The sequence below is a fragment of the Panthera pardus genome, unplaced genomic scaffold (assembly GCF_024362965.1).
Source record: "Panthera pardus isolate Hobbes unplaced genomic scaffold, ASM2436296v1 HiC_scaffold_16, whole genome shotgun sequence".
NCBI lineage: Eukaryota > Metazoa > Chordata > Mammalia > Carnivora > Felidae > Panthera > Panthera pardus.
The window spans coordinates 103804419-103822470 of record NW_026526721.1 but is presented as its reverse complement, the minus strand read 5'-3'; the positions used below and the strand labels follow the sequence as shown (position 1 = coordinate 103822470).

Genomic DNA, 18052 nt, shown 5'->3' with positions numbered 1-18052 from the left:
CTGATAATAAAAAGAGGTGAACTTGAAGTAAAGTAACTTCATTAGTTTAAATACTTTTAAAATGATGCTTCTCTGGTTTTGCTAAAGTTGTGAATTGAATATTAAATGAACTCAAAATAGATTTGAAAGTTAAGCTAAGTTTTGGAGTTGAGAAGTTTTGTATTCTTATTTTGTCAAGAGTGAGAGATCTTGCTATTTCCTAGAGAATTTAGGAATATACATGTATTTTCTGAAGCATATAAAATTAAAAAAAAAAAGACTCTTCATTAACCTTATATACTTTTCTATCTTTAATATTAATTTAGAAATTCAATTCTAGAGACACATAAATTCCTGAAAGTACGACAATAATTAATAATTTATGATAATCTGAAAAAGAATAAAGATTGACACTTTATGTACCACTGAAAAATCTTAAAAATGTCCATATTAAAATCACTAAACCACACTGAAAAAAAAAACCACCTGAGTTTTTTTACATTAGGCTTGCAACATTAGGCTTGAAAATTATATTTATGTAGGGAAAATTATATCCATAGAAGGAGCAAATAAATATAATAGTATTATACAACACTTTCAACTTGACCCCCAAACTTAAATCTCATCAAGCTAGCTTTAGCTGAACAATTTGGTAGAGTGAAAGGTACCTTTCAGGATTGACATCAAAGGCAAAAACATGACACTTTAGAGTTATTTATTACTATAAACAATTCCAACAGTAAATGCAGTTACCTTGCATCCCTTTCATATAATGTTTTAGGCAAAATGTCTCTGTCGACATAAACTGTATTGGGGTAGTACCACACTGTAAATCGAGTATCCTGAAGTCCACAAAGGATATTGCATGTATCACTCCATGCCAAAGTATGCACCATTGTTCCTTATTTTAAAAAGAATGTTAATGTACGATTAGTTCCACTATAATAAGTATTAAAATATTTTAAAAATCAACAGACACACAGGACCCCATCTAATTTCTGGTAGGTATGACTCTATTTTCTGATTGTATAATGGTGAAAACATTTGCAAAAATTCACTTAAAAATTTATGGGAATATTTGAATATTTTACCTAGAACCATCATTTTTTTAATTTGCAAGTCTTTCTTTCAATGCATTATTCAGAGATTAATTCAAGCAATCAAATATTTAAATGTATTATAATTATTTTACCAAGTTTGATAATTTGTTCTTCCTTCCCAAATCGTTTCACTGAGGTGATATAGAGATCTCTATTTTTATCAATGAAGGCAATTTTTCTGTCATTGGTAAGTCCTTTTTGATCCAGAGCAATTTCCAAAATTTCATTCTAAAATTTAGAAAAAATGAAAATATTGGATTAGTTTTAGTGCTTGATATCAGATCATTTAAATTATTTAATTATAAAAATGTGTTTATTTAAAGATCAATTAAATATCACTCCCTTACTTAGAATGATAAACTGTCCCTGATAAATAATTTTAAACTACTGATTTAATTCATAAGCTAAAGCACAGTTACTTTTTTTTAATTTACAGGGGAAAGATGCCCCTTAAAACACTATAATATAATGTATATATTTTTGAAACTCTGGAAGCTGAGAAACACTTTTGTCCTCCTGTCCCACCTTTACTAGACAAAGTGAAAGGGTGAGGCAAGTCTGAATATCACAAGAGAGATCTACTAATTACATTTATGTTCCATAACAAAATGTACTCTAAGAGCCTATATTTTAAAGATTTATAAGAATACATTTATGAAAATATCTCATGTTTTAGACCCTTAAATTTTATAGATTCTCTCACATTTATTTCCTGTGAAACAGGAAACAACCTAGTGCTATAGGTATCACCATACTTACTTTATGGACAAAAAGACTGAGATGCATAGCCAGTAAGTGATTTTGCTCAGAAAAAGCTGGTAACAAGCATATTTAGAATTTAAAGTCCAGATTTCTGACTTTAAGATTAGTATTTTGTCCACATAGCAAAGTATTTCTGGCATATGACGTTAATCTATTACACTATTATACTAGCTACTGAAATGAATTTCTTTATAACTTGGAAATGGTTCAGTGTGGATTCATTTCAACTAAATCCAAGAGGGATTTATTTACTGCTTACTATGTCTTAAGACTTGCTAAGACTTAAAAAAAAATTTTTTTTTACACTTGCTAGGATTTGTTTTGTTTTTTGAAGGTGTTATGATAGTACCTTAAATGTCCATCATTTGAGCACATGTTGAATAAATTCAGATACATCCATAAAATGTTACGCTGTATGGTTGTGGGAAAAGGATTAGGAAAACACTTTATATATTGATATAGAAAGATCACCAGAAATAGTGTTGTGTGAGAAAAGCAATATACAGACTTGTATGTTACATTTTTGTAAAAAAGGAGTTAAAAACATATATCAATTTTGTTTGTATATGCACTAAAAATCTCTGAAAGGAAAAGGGAGTTTAATAATGGTAATTACCATTATGAAATGGAATTGGATTGACAAAAAGGGGTGTAGGAGGGAGACTTTTTCACTGTATACTTTTCTATAATTTTTCATTTCTAAACCTTTTGAATTTATTTGTTATTCAAATTTAAAACTAATAATTACAAAAATTAGAAAAAATATATAGTCAGGCTTCACTAGTGGCATTGAACAATAAAGTTAAAAACATCTTTAGACCCAAATATATCTCTTACTAGAATAAATAAAATGTATTCCTTTATTTATTTAAAAATTTTTTTCATGTTTATTTATTTTTGAGAGAAGAGAGACAGAGCATGAGTGGGGGAGGGGCAGAGAAAGAGGGAGACACAAAATCTAAAGCAGGCTTCAGGCTCTGAGCTGTCAGCACAGAACCCGAAGTAAGGCTCGAACTCACAAATTGTGAGATCATGACCTGAGCCAAAGTTGGAGGCTTAACTAACTGAGCCACCCAGATGCCCCTCCTTTGTTTATTTTAATTTTTTTAATGTCTTTATTTTATTTTGAGAGAGACAGAGTGCGAGCAGGGTAGGGGCAGAGAGAGAGGGAGACACAGAATCTGAAGGAGGCTCCAGGCTCTGAGTTGTCAGCACAGAGCCTAATGTGGGGCTTGAACTCACAGACTGTGAGATCATGACCTGAGCTGAAGTCGGACACTTAACCAACTGAGCCACCCAGGTGCCACCGTCCTTTGTTTATTTTAATGCTAAAAATCAGAAACCAATAAGCAATTCACAATTTGGGGTCTTTTCATACTTCTATGGAACTTTTTTTCCAGTTTAACTACAGTGTTAAAACCTAAAGAAAATGCTGGCTAAGGACAGGTCAATGAGAAAACTGCAAGATGTTTAGAAATATAAAAACATTTTTATATACTGATAGGTGCTAGAAGTTTAATCAAGATAGGACATTTTATTAAAAAGCAGTAAAGAGCCTGAAAAATAGACATGTAAGTCAGATTCTTTTATCCAATTAATTTGCAATTAGTTTTCTATTACAGAGTTTACTAGTGCTTAGTCTTTATGACATTTTTTAGGCAAAATACTCTATGTAGAATGCATACCAGATTTAAATATAAGACTAATTTCTATGTTTTATTTTCCTTAAAATGAAAACACTAAATTTAAAAAAGGAAGTAAATAGTGGCTAATTAACTTTAGAAATAGTTAATGTCCATTACCTTATGAGAAAGAAGCTTCCCGTCACCTAATGGTTTTCCAGTTGATGCCTCAAAAAGGAAGATTACTTGAAAAAAAAAGTAAAGCATTAGTTAATATATTATATTAGAATTTTTATTGGTAAACTTTAATCCTAATGAGAAATTATTTAACTCTTTGGACCATACAGTATCTATCAGAATAGAAGAGCAGCATTAAATTCCTACTTATATAACAGGGTCATATTTCTTAGAATACTTCTTCCTAAACATACATTGCCTAATTAGAATAGTTATTAATGGTATGGCTTCACTTCTCCACAGGATTGACAATGGAAAGTCCAAATCTAGATGTAATTTTTAATTTTCAGAACTCTGATACAGACGAATATAAGATCATAGACAATCATATTTTACAAAAGAAAAATGTGTCAAGTGCCTACTATAATACTAGGCAAGGTGTTATGCACTGTTCCGTTCCCTGTGGTCAGTATACTACTGTGGTGTAATTAGTAATTTGCCCGGTTTTTGTCCTGTGTTCCTGGCAGGAAGCTTCAACAACCCTTGGAATATCCTGAGTGACAGGAATGTCCTAGTTATGCTAATGGGGAGACTCTTGGTGGGCCCTAGACAGCTTCAGAATTTGGTGTGTGGGAGGGGCCTGGAAGTTGAGTTCAATCAATGTGGCTAATAATTTAATTAATCATGCCCATGTAATAAAATCCCATAAAAACTCAGTGTTGCTTCCTCATTGGTGACAATATTGGTATACTGGGAGGGTGATGTGCCCTGACTCCATGAGAGGGCACAGGAGTTCTGTGTTCCTTCCTAGGCTTCATCCTGTGTGTATCCTTTGTAATAAAACTATAATTCTATGCATAGCACCTTCCTGATACCTGTGAGTCATTTTAGCAAATTATCCAATTTGAAGGGGTCATAGGAGTCCCTGAATTTGTAGCCAGTCAGTCAGCAAAATGGGTGGCCTGAGGACTCCCTGAGACTTGTGGCTAGTGTCCAAAGTGAGGGCAGTCTTGAGGAAAATTTTGCCTTTAAGCTTTTGAGTCTGGGTTAACTCTAGGTTATTAGTATGAGAAACTAATTGTAATACACTCAGTTAAGGTAAAAATGGAATAGTTGGTGTCTGGAAGGGTAGGATTCACTACACCAACCCTAACTCATAAAAACATGTGGCTTGGGGCACCTGGGTGGCTCAGTCAGTTAAGTGTCTGACTTTGGCTCAGGTCATGATCTCATGGTTCATGAGTTCGAGCCCCATGTCAGGCTCTGTGCTGACAGCTTAGAGCCTGGAGCTTGCTTCAGATTCTGTGTCTCCCTCTCTCTCTGCTCCTCCCCCTGCTCATGCTCTATCTCTCTCTCCTTCAAAAATAAATTAAAATATTAAAAAACAAACAAACATGTGGCTTGGGAAGAGAAAGAATGAAAGAATGGGGATGAGGAATGTCTGACTCTTAGAAGCCACAAGGTCACCCATGGTATGAAACAGCAGCTAAGCTGCAATTAGCTGTGAGAAGTTAAAAGTCACCTATGGAATTTGAGATGATGGATCCATCTCCTGGGGGAGTTGGCTCACTAGATGCATAAGAAAATGCAAAATAATAAGAAAAGAGAAAAATATACAGTCCCATAGTTATTATAATATCTAATAGATAAAATGAAAGTAAGAGATGGGTCAAATATAGATTCTGGCCACTCTCAAATACAGCCTCTAGTATCAGGGGCCTCACTGAAGCAAGGTGTTCGAGAAGATCCTGATTCTGGTCAGCCTGAGGTACAGCCACTATCCTCAGAGCCATTTCCCAAGGAGAAAGTTATGCTAAAACAAATTATAAAAAAGGCTAAAATAATTAGACAATGACAGAAAGGAACATTAGAGATAAGGCATATTAGAGATAGGACCATCAAGGCCTTCATTCCAGCAGGGTCAAAAACTAAGAAATAGGATGAATACAGCAAACATCGGTGGGGTCAAAAACCAGAGGTTGGGTGAACCAAAGGGAGTCCATGTTCATGTTGGTCTCCCAACATTGAAGGTCTTTAAACAAATCTGCTTTATTCATCCTAGTTTGGAGGAATCTGGAAAGCTGTATGGCAAAATAGCAAAGAAAAACCTCACCTCCAATTGTCTGGGGTTACTCAATTTAATCAATATATGGGTTGATGAAAAGGACCAGTTCCTTGGCTCAAAACTCTATTGGGGACCAAGGTCTTATGCACAGGAGTGGGCAAAATGGTCAGGGGCAGAACAGAGAAGTTTCTAGGACTCCTTGACGTGAGAGTCCGATGCACTATGGTACCAAAACCCACTGGTGAAGTTCTAATGGGAAATACAATTAAATTGAGAGAACATAGGAAAGCAAGGGTTAATATGGTTAAGGTGAAGTCTGAATGAACATTGGAGTGTTTAAACAAGAATTATATGAAGAGGCTGTGTCTCCCTTACCTGAATGTTTAATGGGACTGGGATATTATGTCTGACTTGGGAATATTTCTGCTACCTAGTGTTGTAAAACTAAAACCTGTTAAGCCCTACCGGAAGTCAATTACATTGAGAGGATAGAGAAATGCATGAACTAATGGGATTAAGTTGAATGTTTAAATGAAAAATGGTATATTGAAGAAGCTTTATGTGAAGTGGTTGTGTCTCCTTTACCTGAATATATTATAGGGATAGATATTGCACCTAACTGGAGAAAGTTTCCCCTATCAAGTATTGCAAAACAAGGCATGGAAAATCTACCACTTAAACAATGTTAACAAGACATACAAAACAGAAACCAATGCCTGGATACATACAGGCCTTTAATATCAAATGGTATAGGATAGAAGCTGGAGGGCTAATAAAGATACATTCTCCATACAGCAGTCTCATGTGGAGTATAGACCGGAGCTTATGACAAAAGCCTGTGAGCACCTCCCAGTGGCAGCTACTAGAACTCTGAACTAGACAATTACCACTTGGAGGAGCAATTACTAGCTTGCTATGAGACACTAATTGAAACTGCCTCTGAATGAAGAACATAAAATAATCTTGAAACCTGAAATATCCAGGATGTCTTGGGTGATATCAGACAAACACTCTAATGAGGAAGGCAGTGCCCAGAAGAGTTCTATAACAAAATGGAAATGGTTTGTGCAGGAACACACCAGCAGGGGAATGCACGGAGTTACACAGCATATTCCTGAGCAGGTGGACTCTTTTCCCCAGGAATGACTCTGGAACCATGTGAAGAGCTGCAGGATTCAATCATCACTTGAACGGTGCCCTGTGAACAGCTCTCAACTGACTAACAAATAGCCGCTCGGCTGATAGACGGCAGTTTCGTCATGAACACACAACATGCTGTTTGGAAGGCCACCACTCTGACTAAAAACGGTAAAACAAATGGGGTTGGTGAGCTGCACTGCATGCTGTTTACCCTTATGGTCAGGCAAAAGGGCAATGGAAGATTAGCCTATTAAAGGGGGGTGCCCTTACTGGGCATGGCCCCATGGAAATCACTATGGGAATCTGAAGGGTGCATTAAAGTGGGCCATGTCAGTGCCCATCAGAAGAACCCTCTTCCAGCATCAGAAGATGATTAGAATCAATGAGCAGATACCCTGGTGTGCTCACTTGAGGTAGCCACTTGGGTTAATGAAGGGAGTGGACTGAAACAATGCAGGGATGGGCCAAATCTAGACATATTCCTTTTGTACCCTCTGAGGCACAAAATGACAACAAGAACTGTTTTGTCTGCCAACAAGAGAGATTTAGAGGCTGCAGATGGCTATGGGGAAGATTCCTGGGGTGGGAGGGAATCCTTGTACATAGATGGCAAGTCAGATTGATGTCTGTAGCCCTGAAGGGCTACAAGTGGGTCCTGACAGAAATAGACACTGACTCTGGGTTGTACTTTGCTGACCCAGTAGTAGATGCAAATGCCCAGAGTACTATAAAAGAAGTGGAGAAGATATTACACAGATATGGACCACGGAGTCAAATTTCTTCTGACCAAGGAAGGAACACACTTTACAGCTCATCATGTCCAACAATGGGCAGAGATATAGTTTCTGAGAGTAGTGGTTTGGTAATTAGAATTAGAATGGGCAATAAAAACAATGATTGTCTAAAATGAGAAGAGAGGGAATATAGGCATGAAGAACTAGCTTACACGCCTTCATGAGTGTGTACTCACATTCAACATGAAGTGAACAAAGAGTGTGTCCATACTAGATAAATTCCTCTACAATTTCAGTGGAAATAGAGAACAGAGGGTGAAGAGGATGCTAGTATGACTATGCAATTTTTCCCACAGTGGGAGAATATTGGTATGATACCTATACTTTTTTCTTTCTTCCCATCACCTCAATGTTCTTCTTAACTTGATACAGTGGTCACAGGACAAAGGATACAACTACAATTATCAGAAGCAGAGATGATTCCTAGGCTGTTTTAACCTTCATGTCTATATTTCTAAGGACCTGATGGAGTAGGTTGTGCTTTCACTCCATCTGGCAAATTTGGGGCTAAATGTGAGTGCAGCTATACTGCCTAGTGGTAGAGATAGCCCACTAGTTCTATACAAATGGAGAGAAAGAGAAATAATAGCTGAAAATAAAAGAATAACTAAATGGGCATGCAATGGGGGAATCCAATTTTATATTAATTCTTCAAAAGAGTCTCAGCGCAAAAGCTAGTATTATTTGTTTGTTTTTCCAATATAATTAACTTACAGGGTTATATGTTGTTTCAAATAAATTAAATAAATAAAAATAAATAAAAATTTAAAAGCTGATATGGTTTAGTAGATCAAATACACCAGATGCTTAAGACGGTGAAGACAACAAAAGACTCACTTCAGACCTAAACACATGTAGATTGAAAGTGAAGGGTTGGAAAAACATTTATGATGAAAATGGAAGCAAAAAGAAAACTGGGGTAGAATACTTATATCAAACAAAATAGACTTTAAAAAAAGACTTTAACAAGAGACAAAGAGGATACTACATAATGATAAAGGGAACAATCAAACAAGAAGATATAACATTTGTAAATATTTATGCACCCAACGTGGAAACACCCATATATATAAAGCACCTGTTAACAGACAAAGGAAGAAATCTATGGTAACACAATAATAGTAGGGGACTTTAACACCTCACTTTCATTAATGGATAGATCATCCACACAGAAAATCAATAAGGTAACAGTAGCTCTGAATGACATATTGAACCAGATGACTCTAACAGATATATTCAGAAGATTCCATCCCAAAACAGTGGAATACTCATTCTTTTCAAGTGCACATGGAACATCCTCCAGAACAGATCACATGTTAAGCCACAAAACAAGTCTCAACAAATTAAAAAGGACTGAAATCATATTATGCATCTTTTCCAACCACCTGGTATAAAACTAGAAATCAATCAGAAGAAAAAAATCAGGACACAAATACATGGAGGTTAAATAATATGCTAGTAAATAATGAATTGGTCAACCAAGAAGTCAAAGAGAAAATTAAAAAAAAAATACATGGAGACAAATGAAACCATAATAGTCTAAAATCTTTGGGATGCAGCAAAAGCTATTCTCAGAGGGAAGATTATAGCAATATACACATATCTCAAGAAGCAAAAAATAAATAAATAAAAACTCAAGCAACCTAACTTTACATCTAAAGAAGCTAGAAAAAGAACAAAAAAGCCCAAAGCCAGTAGAAGAAAGGAAATAATAAAGATTAAAGCAGAGGGGCACCTGTCTGGCTCAATTAGTAGAGCATGCAACTCTTGATCTCAGGGTTATAAACTCGAGCCCCATATTTGGTATAGAGATTACTAAAAAAAAAAAAATTTTTTTTTAAACCCTGGAACTCTATACCCATTAAGCAGTCTCTCTCTCTCTCTCTCTCTCTATATATATATATATATATATATACACACACATATATATCATAGACACTAAAAAACACAATAGAACAGATCATTGAAACCAGGAGCTGGTTCTTTGATAAGATCAACAAATGAATCAGATCAGAAATGAAAAGAGAAATAACAACTTACACTACCAAAATACAAAGGATTATAAGAGAATACTATTAAAAATATATGTCAAAAATTAGACAACCTAGAAGAAATGAATAAATTCCTAGAAACAAATAACTTTTCCAAACAGAAGCAGGAAAAACATAGAAAACTTGAACAGACTGATTAATAGCCATGAACTTGAATCAAAAGTCAAAAAGCTCCCAAAAAACAAAAGTCTAGGACCAGATGGCTTCACAGGTGAATTCTACCAAACATTTAAGAAGAGTTAATACCTATTCTTCTATAACTATTCCAAAAAACACAAGAGAAAATATCTTTCCATTTATTTATGTCACCTTCAATTTCTTTCATCAAGGTTCTATACTTTTATTTTTTGTAGTGTCTTTATCTGTTTTTGGTATCAGGGTAATTCTAGCCTTGTAGAATGAATGAATTTGGAATCTTTCCTTCGAGGATCAGGAAGAAGGCAAGGATGTCCACTCTCACCAGTTTTATTCAACATAGTACTGAAAGTCCTAGCTGCAGCAACAGAAAAGAAAAATAAACAAAAGGCATCCATATTGGTAAGGAAGAAGTAAAACTTTCACTATTTGTAAATGACATGATTCTATATATAGAAAACCCTAAAGACTTCACCAAAAAACTAGTAGAACTGATAAATGAATTCAGGAAAGCTGCAGGATACAAAAATATGCAGGACTCTGTTGTATTTCTATACACTAATAATGGAGTAGCAGAAAGAGAAATTAAGATAGCAGTCCCACTTACATTTGAATCAAAAATAGTAAAATACTAGGAATAAACTTAAGCAAGGAGGTGAAAGACCTGTACTCTGAAAACTATAAAACATTAATGAAAGAAATTGAAGAAAGATATTCCCCACTCATTGTTTGGAAGAACAAATATTGTTAAACTGTCCATTCTACCCAAAGCAATATACAGTTCTAATGCAATCTCTATCAAAATACCAATAGCATTTTCAACAGAACTAGAACAAAAAATCCTAAAATTAGTATGAAACCACAAAATACCCCAAATAGCCAAAACAATCTTGAAAAAGAAAAAAATAACTGGAGGTATCACAATCCCAGATTTGAAGATATACTACAAAGCTGTAGCAATCAAAACAATATGGTACTGGCACAAAAACAGACACAGAGATCAATGGATCAACAGAGTTCAGAAACAAGCCTATACTTTTATGGTTAATTAATATATAACAAACGAGGCAAGATTGTACAATGGGAAAAATAGTCTCTTTAATAAATAATGTTGGGAAAACTGGACACTAGCTACATGCAAAAGAATGAAACCACTTTCTTACATCATGCACAAAAATACACCCAAAATGGGTTAAAGACCTAAATGTGAGACCTGAAACCATTAAATTCCTAGAAGAAAACATAGGCAGTAATTTCTTTGACATCATTCATAGAAACATTTTTCTAGATATGTCTCCTCTGGCAAGAGAAACAAAAGCAAAATTATACTATTGAGACTACAACAAAATAAAAAGCTTTTGCACGGTGAAGGAAACCACCAACAAAACAAAGAGACAACCTAATGAATGAATAGAAGATATTTGCAAATTCTGTATCCAATAAGGGGTTAATTTTCAAAATACATAAAGAATTTATACAACTTAACACCCCCCCAAGATAATTCATTTAAAAATGGGCAGAGGAAATGACCAGACATTTTTCTAAAGAAGACATACAGATGGCCAATAGACACATGAAAGATGCTTAACATCACTAATCATCAGGGAAATGCAAATCAAAACAAGATATCATCTTATACCTTTCAAAATGGCTACACACACACACACACACACACACACACACACACATGCACGTGAAACAACAAGTGCTGGTGGGGGTATGGAGAAAAAGGACTCTTAATGCACTGTTGGTGGGAATACCAACTGGTGCAGCCTCTACGGAAAACAGTATGGAAGTTCCTCAAAAAATTAAAAATATAATTACCATATGACCCAGTAATTCCAGTACTGGGTATTTACCCAAAGTGTTTATGTTTTCATAAACACTAATTCAAAAAGATATATGCATCCCTGTGTTCACTGCAGCCTTATTTATAATAGTCAGGATATGGAAGCAACCCAAGTGTTCACCCATAGATGAATGGATAAAAAAGATGTGAGATGAAGATAGATAGATAGACAGACAGATAGATAGATAGATAGATAGATAGATACACAGATATATAATGGAATGTTACTCAACCATTAAAAAAAATAAAATCTTGACATTTACAACAACATGGATGGATCAAGAGTATATAATGCTAAGTGAAATAAGTCAGTCAGAGAAGGACAAATACCACATGATTTCATTCATATGTAATTTAAAAAACAAAGAAAAAAAGAGACAAACAAAAAAACACTCAAATATAGAGAACAAACTGGTGGTTGCCAGAGGGGAAGTGGGTAGGGGGATGGGTGAAATAGGTGAAGAGGCTTAAGGGTACGCTTATCATGATGAGCACTGGCTAATGAATTACTGAGTCATTATATTGTATACTTGAAACTAATGTAACACTGTATGTTAATTATACTTGAATAAAGAAAAAAGAAAAAGTGAAGCTATATATTGCTGAGACCCCACCTGCTATTGCAACCTGACAAGATTGAATGTAATTCTATATACCTGAGTAGCTTTGCCTTGGAAGACATTTTAGTTATATAATGTGATGATGGATTGGACTAATTATTAGTGACTAGAGTGACTCTGGTAAAGTACCAGTGTCTTTTCACTCATTTTCAATACAGTATAGCACTGTCATTGTTGGTAAGATTGTAATATTGATATTGATGGACAAATGTATTGGAAATATCTGAGTTAAAAGCCTCCTATCCCAAGGCCCCTGACTGGCTCAGTTGGTTAAGTATCCAACTTTGGCTCAGGTTATGATCTCACTGTGTGTTCGAGCCCTGTGTTGGGCTTTGCACTAATGGTGCAGAGCCTGCTTGGGATTCTCTCTCCCTCTCTTCCTTTTCTGCACTTGTGTTCTCTCTCTCTCTCTCTCTCAAAATAAATAAATAAACATAAATTAAATTAAATGAATGAATGAATGAATAAATAAATAAATAAATAAATAAATAAATGCCTCCTATCCCTAGTCCACACTGACTCCTCCAAGTTTTAGGCATATTCATACAGGTACTATTTTTGAGAATGATCCTTTTGCTATAAGGGATCTATGGTCAAAGACCAGGAGTGGCCTGTGGTGTAAGAAATAATTTGTTTGGTCTTTGTCCCGAGTTAATGGACACAAAACCCTTGGAATTTCCTGAATGATGGGAGTGTCACTGTTACACTAATGAGGTGACTTTCAGTGGGCCCCTAAGATAGTTTCAGGATAGGGGCTGGTGACCAGAAAGACCAAGCACATGATTACGGGATTGGGATGTTCAGCTCTCCCCCTAACCCTGACCTCTGGAATGAAGACTGAGTTCAATCACATGGCCAGTGATTTTTGTAATTGTGCCTAATTAGTCATGTAATAAAAACAAAACAAAAAAACTCTGGACACCAAAGTTCACTGAAGCTTCCTGGTTGGTGAATATATGGATGTGCTGGGAGGGTGACCACTTTAATTTCATGAAAAGAGGGCATAGAAGCTCCTAGACAACTCACTATGTGTATCTTTTATAACAAAACTGTAATCATAGATATAGAAACTTCCTGAGTTGAGTCATTCTAACAAATTATTGAAGCTGAGAGAGTCATGGGAGCCCTTGTATACGCAGCCAATTGGTTAGAAGTAAAGGTGGTCTGGGGATGCACCAAGACTTGCAGCTGACATCTGAAGTCAAGGCAATCTTGTTGAGGACTCTTCCCTTAGCATCACAATTTAATTGCAGTACACTCCATTGGGGTAAAAAACAGATGGACTACCAACAATCGAGAATCGCTGTAAGTGATCAATATTATTTTACAAATTAAAATTCATGGCCTTACCACAGAATATTCAATTCACAGTTCCACAGTACCAGAATGTTTGGTTTCGATCAGAATTTTGTTTTTATTTTTTAAAGTAGGCTCTATGCCTAACACGGGTGAGATCAAGAGTTGTGTGCTCTATCAATAGAGCCAGCCATGGCCCCTCCCCCAAATCTTTGTATCCAGGGTTGGAGAGATCTCTTAAAGAAACCACATTTGTCAGAAACACTTAATTTGAGAGCTCAGCTAGCTTTCAGTCTGAGAATTTCCCTGAACTCCTGAGGGAAGTTTCCAGAACTATCTTTTCCATATCCCCAGCAAGCCCATTGATTTTTAGAGTTATATTAGGAAAAAGAATACATGCAAATAAGATGCAGTCCATAAAATAATTACTTTTTAATTGGATCACCATTATTATAGCATTAATTCTAATTTTTCTTTTTGACAGCTGTTAACAATGATTTCTCTTCCTAACTGATAGCTGAGGGAAATAACTCCCTTATTGAAATGGAGCAGATATTTTGAAATTAAATATTTTCCATAGATTATCAAGAGTTGGTTTTAAGACAGACAAAACATTTGTTTGGAAACCACAAAATATTCAATGAGATCATGTAAATTTTAAAATTCCGCTATATAAAAATGAAACCTTCGGTAGCCTGTAACAGCTCAATTTCCCTCCAATTTATCTCCAAAGCTACTTAGCCCTGGTCCTTACTTCACATGCTCTGATTTCAGGTGAATGGGTATTTGGTACCCATACTCCTCTACCTCTACCACATTCTTCACCTATACATTGTCATTCTACCTGCCCAGCTTTCTCTAAGATATTACTCTATCAACCATCCCCATTTTCTCCTGGACCTTTACCTGCACCTTTTTGCCTGATTCATTTTGAGCACTACAAACACTTCAAAGTTACCTTCATTCAAAAAAAAAAAAAATCTTCCCTACTCTTGAATAATCTGTTAATTCCTTGCCTCTCTTAATGCTAGACTTCTTGAAACAATAGGCATTTCAGCTTTTACAACCCCTATCCACTGTTCAACTTATTACTATTTGCTGTTCTACCTTACTACATGATGCAAAGGCTCTTGCATGGATCACCAATGACCCCTATGTTTCCCAATCAAAGAGTCTATTTTCAGTTTTCAAGAGTCTACTTTTAGTCTTTACCTCCCAGCAGCATTGGGTGCTCCTGACCATCCTCTTTCTTGAAACTCTTATGCAGGCTACATATAACACTGTTTTCTCCTGACCCTCTCCTATTTTGGACCACCCCTCATTCTCTTTTGCTAACTCCTCCTTATCTGGTGACCCTTTCTTCTAAGCTTTTGTTTTAAGTCACCTTTTCACAGCACATATTTTCCCTGATTTCATCTACTTTCATGACATCAATCATTATATAAATAATGATAATTCAAAGTTCTCTATTTCCAACCTCAGCTTTACAACTTGAAGTAGGTCAAGTTGTAAAAATTACAGATGTTGTATTGAAGCAGCCAAGAGCAAATTCTGCCTCTGCCCCCTCCTTTGTTTCACCAAAGGCTTCTTCTAATCTCAAACATGACAGTGGTACAAAGAAAAGTGTTCTTTTCTCTTTTAAAAAGATTTTCAGGGGGTGAGGGGAAGATTGTTGGGAGTGTTTTGGTGATTCTCTTTAAGTGATCTCCAAATTACTCCAATCCAAGATTCATCCCCAATGGAGCAATTTCATATGATCAAACATGCAAAAAGTTTACAAAAATGAACAGACAGAAATGGCATGAAACGACAGTGGCATGAGTAGTCAGCCAAAGAATTGAACAAGTTATACAGATCATAAAAATGCCAAAATATGTATGACATGATAGGTAAATTCCAGAGGTCACACTTATAGTATATTATTAGCTGTTAGTAAATCTTAGGAATGTTGAGTTTGAGGTCACTGGCTATATTCACAGAGGAAATAATTTTGTAACAATAAGTTATGTTTTAAAATTGCCAACTTTGCTCAGAAAAGTTAAAAAGAAAAATACAATAACAGAATTTTTAATTAAGCATGGCAACAAAAATTTTTACATTTTGGCTTCCAATAAAAAAATGCTTTGGGCTTTGCTAAACCCATTTTCTTTTCATAGCTATACAAACTAGTAACTTCTTAAAAATAAAAGCATTCTATCCTTTGATGACTGCACATATTACAAAGAGACAGAGGTATATGGATGGACTTGCATACTTCTTTCCACAACTGTAGGTGGCCCTGATCTAAGGGAGGCTGGACCTGTATTTTAGTGTTAGTATGTAGCAGAAACTGGTAGATAGAACAACTAAGGAGTTGGGGGCTGAAAGAGTTGCTTCTAAACATAAGTAACTGCTCTCTAACTTCTACTCTCCCCTTATCCAGACATTTGTTTCAAAGAGTCATCCAGACTAATATCATAGCCTATCTGTGCAAGTGTTTGAGGAGAAGGAAGTCAAAAGCAGTAGTATCTCCACTACTTAATCAATCACCCAAAGTGGTAGAATACTGTACTTGGTCCAAGAATCCTGCTTATAAAGGAGCTCCCAAATTAGGAAGGAAGCACTGTTTTTGTATGTGAATGGCCCCCCTTGAAGGAAAATTTCATAGGTTAAAGATTCTAGGTACTTCACTTGTGCTTTCTATGATTAGCACATGCTTCTATTTAACCATCAATGAATACTAGCTTCTTTTAAAAGAAACATAAGGAAAATATTTTCCTACTCATTTTACATCAGTTTACAATAATAATTTTATTTTGGTCTTTTTGATTTTCTGTTTACAGCCAAACAGAATTGCATGATTATCTTCTTCAACAATCAAAATTTATGTAAGTAAAACAGATAATTTATTGGCAAATAATCCATATTTCTGAAAATGTTGATAATTCTTTCTAGCTCTAAAGTGCTATGAATTATCAAAGTATTAAAGAGTAATGAAATATGTTTCAGATATGAATTAAATATAGACAAATTCAGAATAGGGATGTCTGGGTGGCTCAGTTGGTGAAGTCTCGGACTCTTGATTTCAGCTCAGGTCATGATCTCACAGTTGGTGAGTGTGAGCTCTGCACTGACATCATGGAGCCTGCTTGGGATTCTCTCTCTCCCCTCTCTCTCTGCCCCTCCCCTGCTCATGCTGCTCGTGCTTTCTCTCCTCTAAATAAAATAAATAAATAAATAAAATTCAGAATAAGGTATATTCAGTTGTAAATATAAGTTCCTTATTACAGCTTCTATCTAAAATATGCAGTGTTGAACAAGAAAAGTACAGACAACTCAATGATCACTGGGATTTTCAAATTTAAGTTTACTGAAGAAAAAAATCTGACCTCCAAGTTATTAACAATTACTCAGTCATCGTAAATGTGTCTGCTATCTAGATACTATCTTACTTGATTCTCTTTTTTAGCCAGAAAGGAAGTCCTTCAAAAATAAAACAATCACCAAATGTCCTCTCTCAGAGAAGGTCTAAGGCATGAAGACAAACTCTGTTTAGGAGAATTATATTTCTACCAGTATGAGACGGGATGGGATCTGAAAGTACTGAAAATTAAAAAGCCGGAGTTTCTTAGCTCCTGGATTAAGGTTTCCACAGCATAAACTAACAAAATTAACCATCACGTCAGATTTTTTTTGTAACATGTCACAGTGATAAACAACATTTGGCAATATGTACCAAGAGAGAAAAACAATTATTTAATGTTTTTTCCACTAGGCTTTGGGAATAACTCACTCTTACTCTTACCTCACTGGCTCTGCTTCCTCTCATCTATCTCTAAATATTGATGTGCTCAGTCTTTGGTCCTTTCTCTGCCTATACTTATTTCTTGGATGATTTCTTTCAGTGCCATGGCAGCATCTGTATACCAGTGACTCCCAAATTTGTATCTCTAGTCCCCAACTCTCTCCTGAGTCCTAGGCTTGTCTATCCTACTGTTTACCCTCCATTCCTGCTTGAATGTCTGAGAAGCATTCAAACTTACCATGACCAAAATATAATTCGGTTTGTGGACCTCCTCTAAACTTCCTCCTTCCCCATCTTCCATCTCATTCATCCAGGACAAAAATGCGTGCCTCTTCTCTTTCTCTCATCCAACATCCCTACCATGGCCAAGTCTTTATATGATCTAGTTCCTGCTTATCTATCTTTCTGTCCTCTCCTCCCACTCTCTGCCTAGCTCATGTTGACCTAGTCTCATGGACTTCTAGCAGTTCCTTTTACATGCCAATCATCCCCACCTCAGAACCTTTGCACTTGCTTGTCCTATAGTCATTCCCCTACCTCACCTCCAGCATGCTCTATTCCGTTACCTTGCATTTTCTTCACAGCACATATCATTAGCTGACTACTTATTATAATTTGTATGTTTATTTGTGTGTCTTATTCACTGTTGTATCTTCAACTTCTAGAAAAATACCTGGA

The 18052-nt window shown here is 35.6% G+C and overlaps 2 protein-coding genes across 13 annotated transcripts in view; one reads left to right on the top strand and one right to left on the bottom strand.

Moving 5' to 3' along the window:
• Positions 1–18052, bottom strand: part of IFT80 (intraflagellar transport 80) — a 139900-nt gene that overhangs the window by 16751 nt on the left and 105097 nt on the right. For all 3 annotated transcript variants that reach the window (XM_053903670.1, XM_053903671.1, XM_019440444.2), the window contains 3 exons: positions 3644–3708; positions 1172–1307; positions 733–880 (listed from right to left, as the gene is read on the bottom strand). In XM_053903670.1, the coding sequence (XP_053759645.1) occupies positions 733–880; positions 1172–1307; positions 3644–3708 (349 nt within the window). The remainder of the gene's footprint in view (positions 1–732; positions 881–1171; positions 1308–3643; positions 3709–18052) is intronic.
• The window catches only part of CUNH3orf80 (chromosome unknown C3orf80 homolog), a 72862-nt gene that overhangs the window by 53973 nt on the left and 837 nt on the right, over positions 1–18052 (top strand). For 4 of the 10 annotated variants that reach the window (XR_008422530.1, XR_002077594.2, XR_002077601.2 and 1 more), the window contains 2 exons: positions 6846–7013; positions 16413–16457. Coding sequence is in view for 1 of the 10 variants with exons in the window: in XM_019440457.2 (XP_019296002.1) it covers positions 16413–16457 (45 nt within the window). In the remaining 9 variants the exon portion in view is untranslated. Of the gene's footprint in view, positions 1–6845; positions 7014–13547; positions 13600–16412; positions 16458–18052 lie in introns of all 10 variants that reach the window. The other 6 variants (XR_008422528.1, XR_002077595.2, XR_002077602.2 and 3 more) reach the window with 3 other exon arrangements.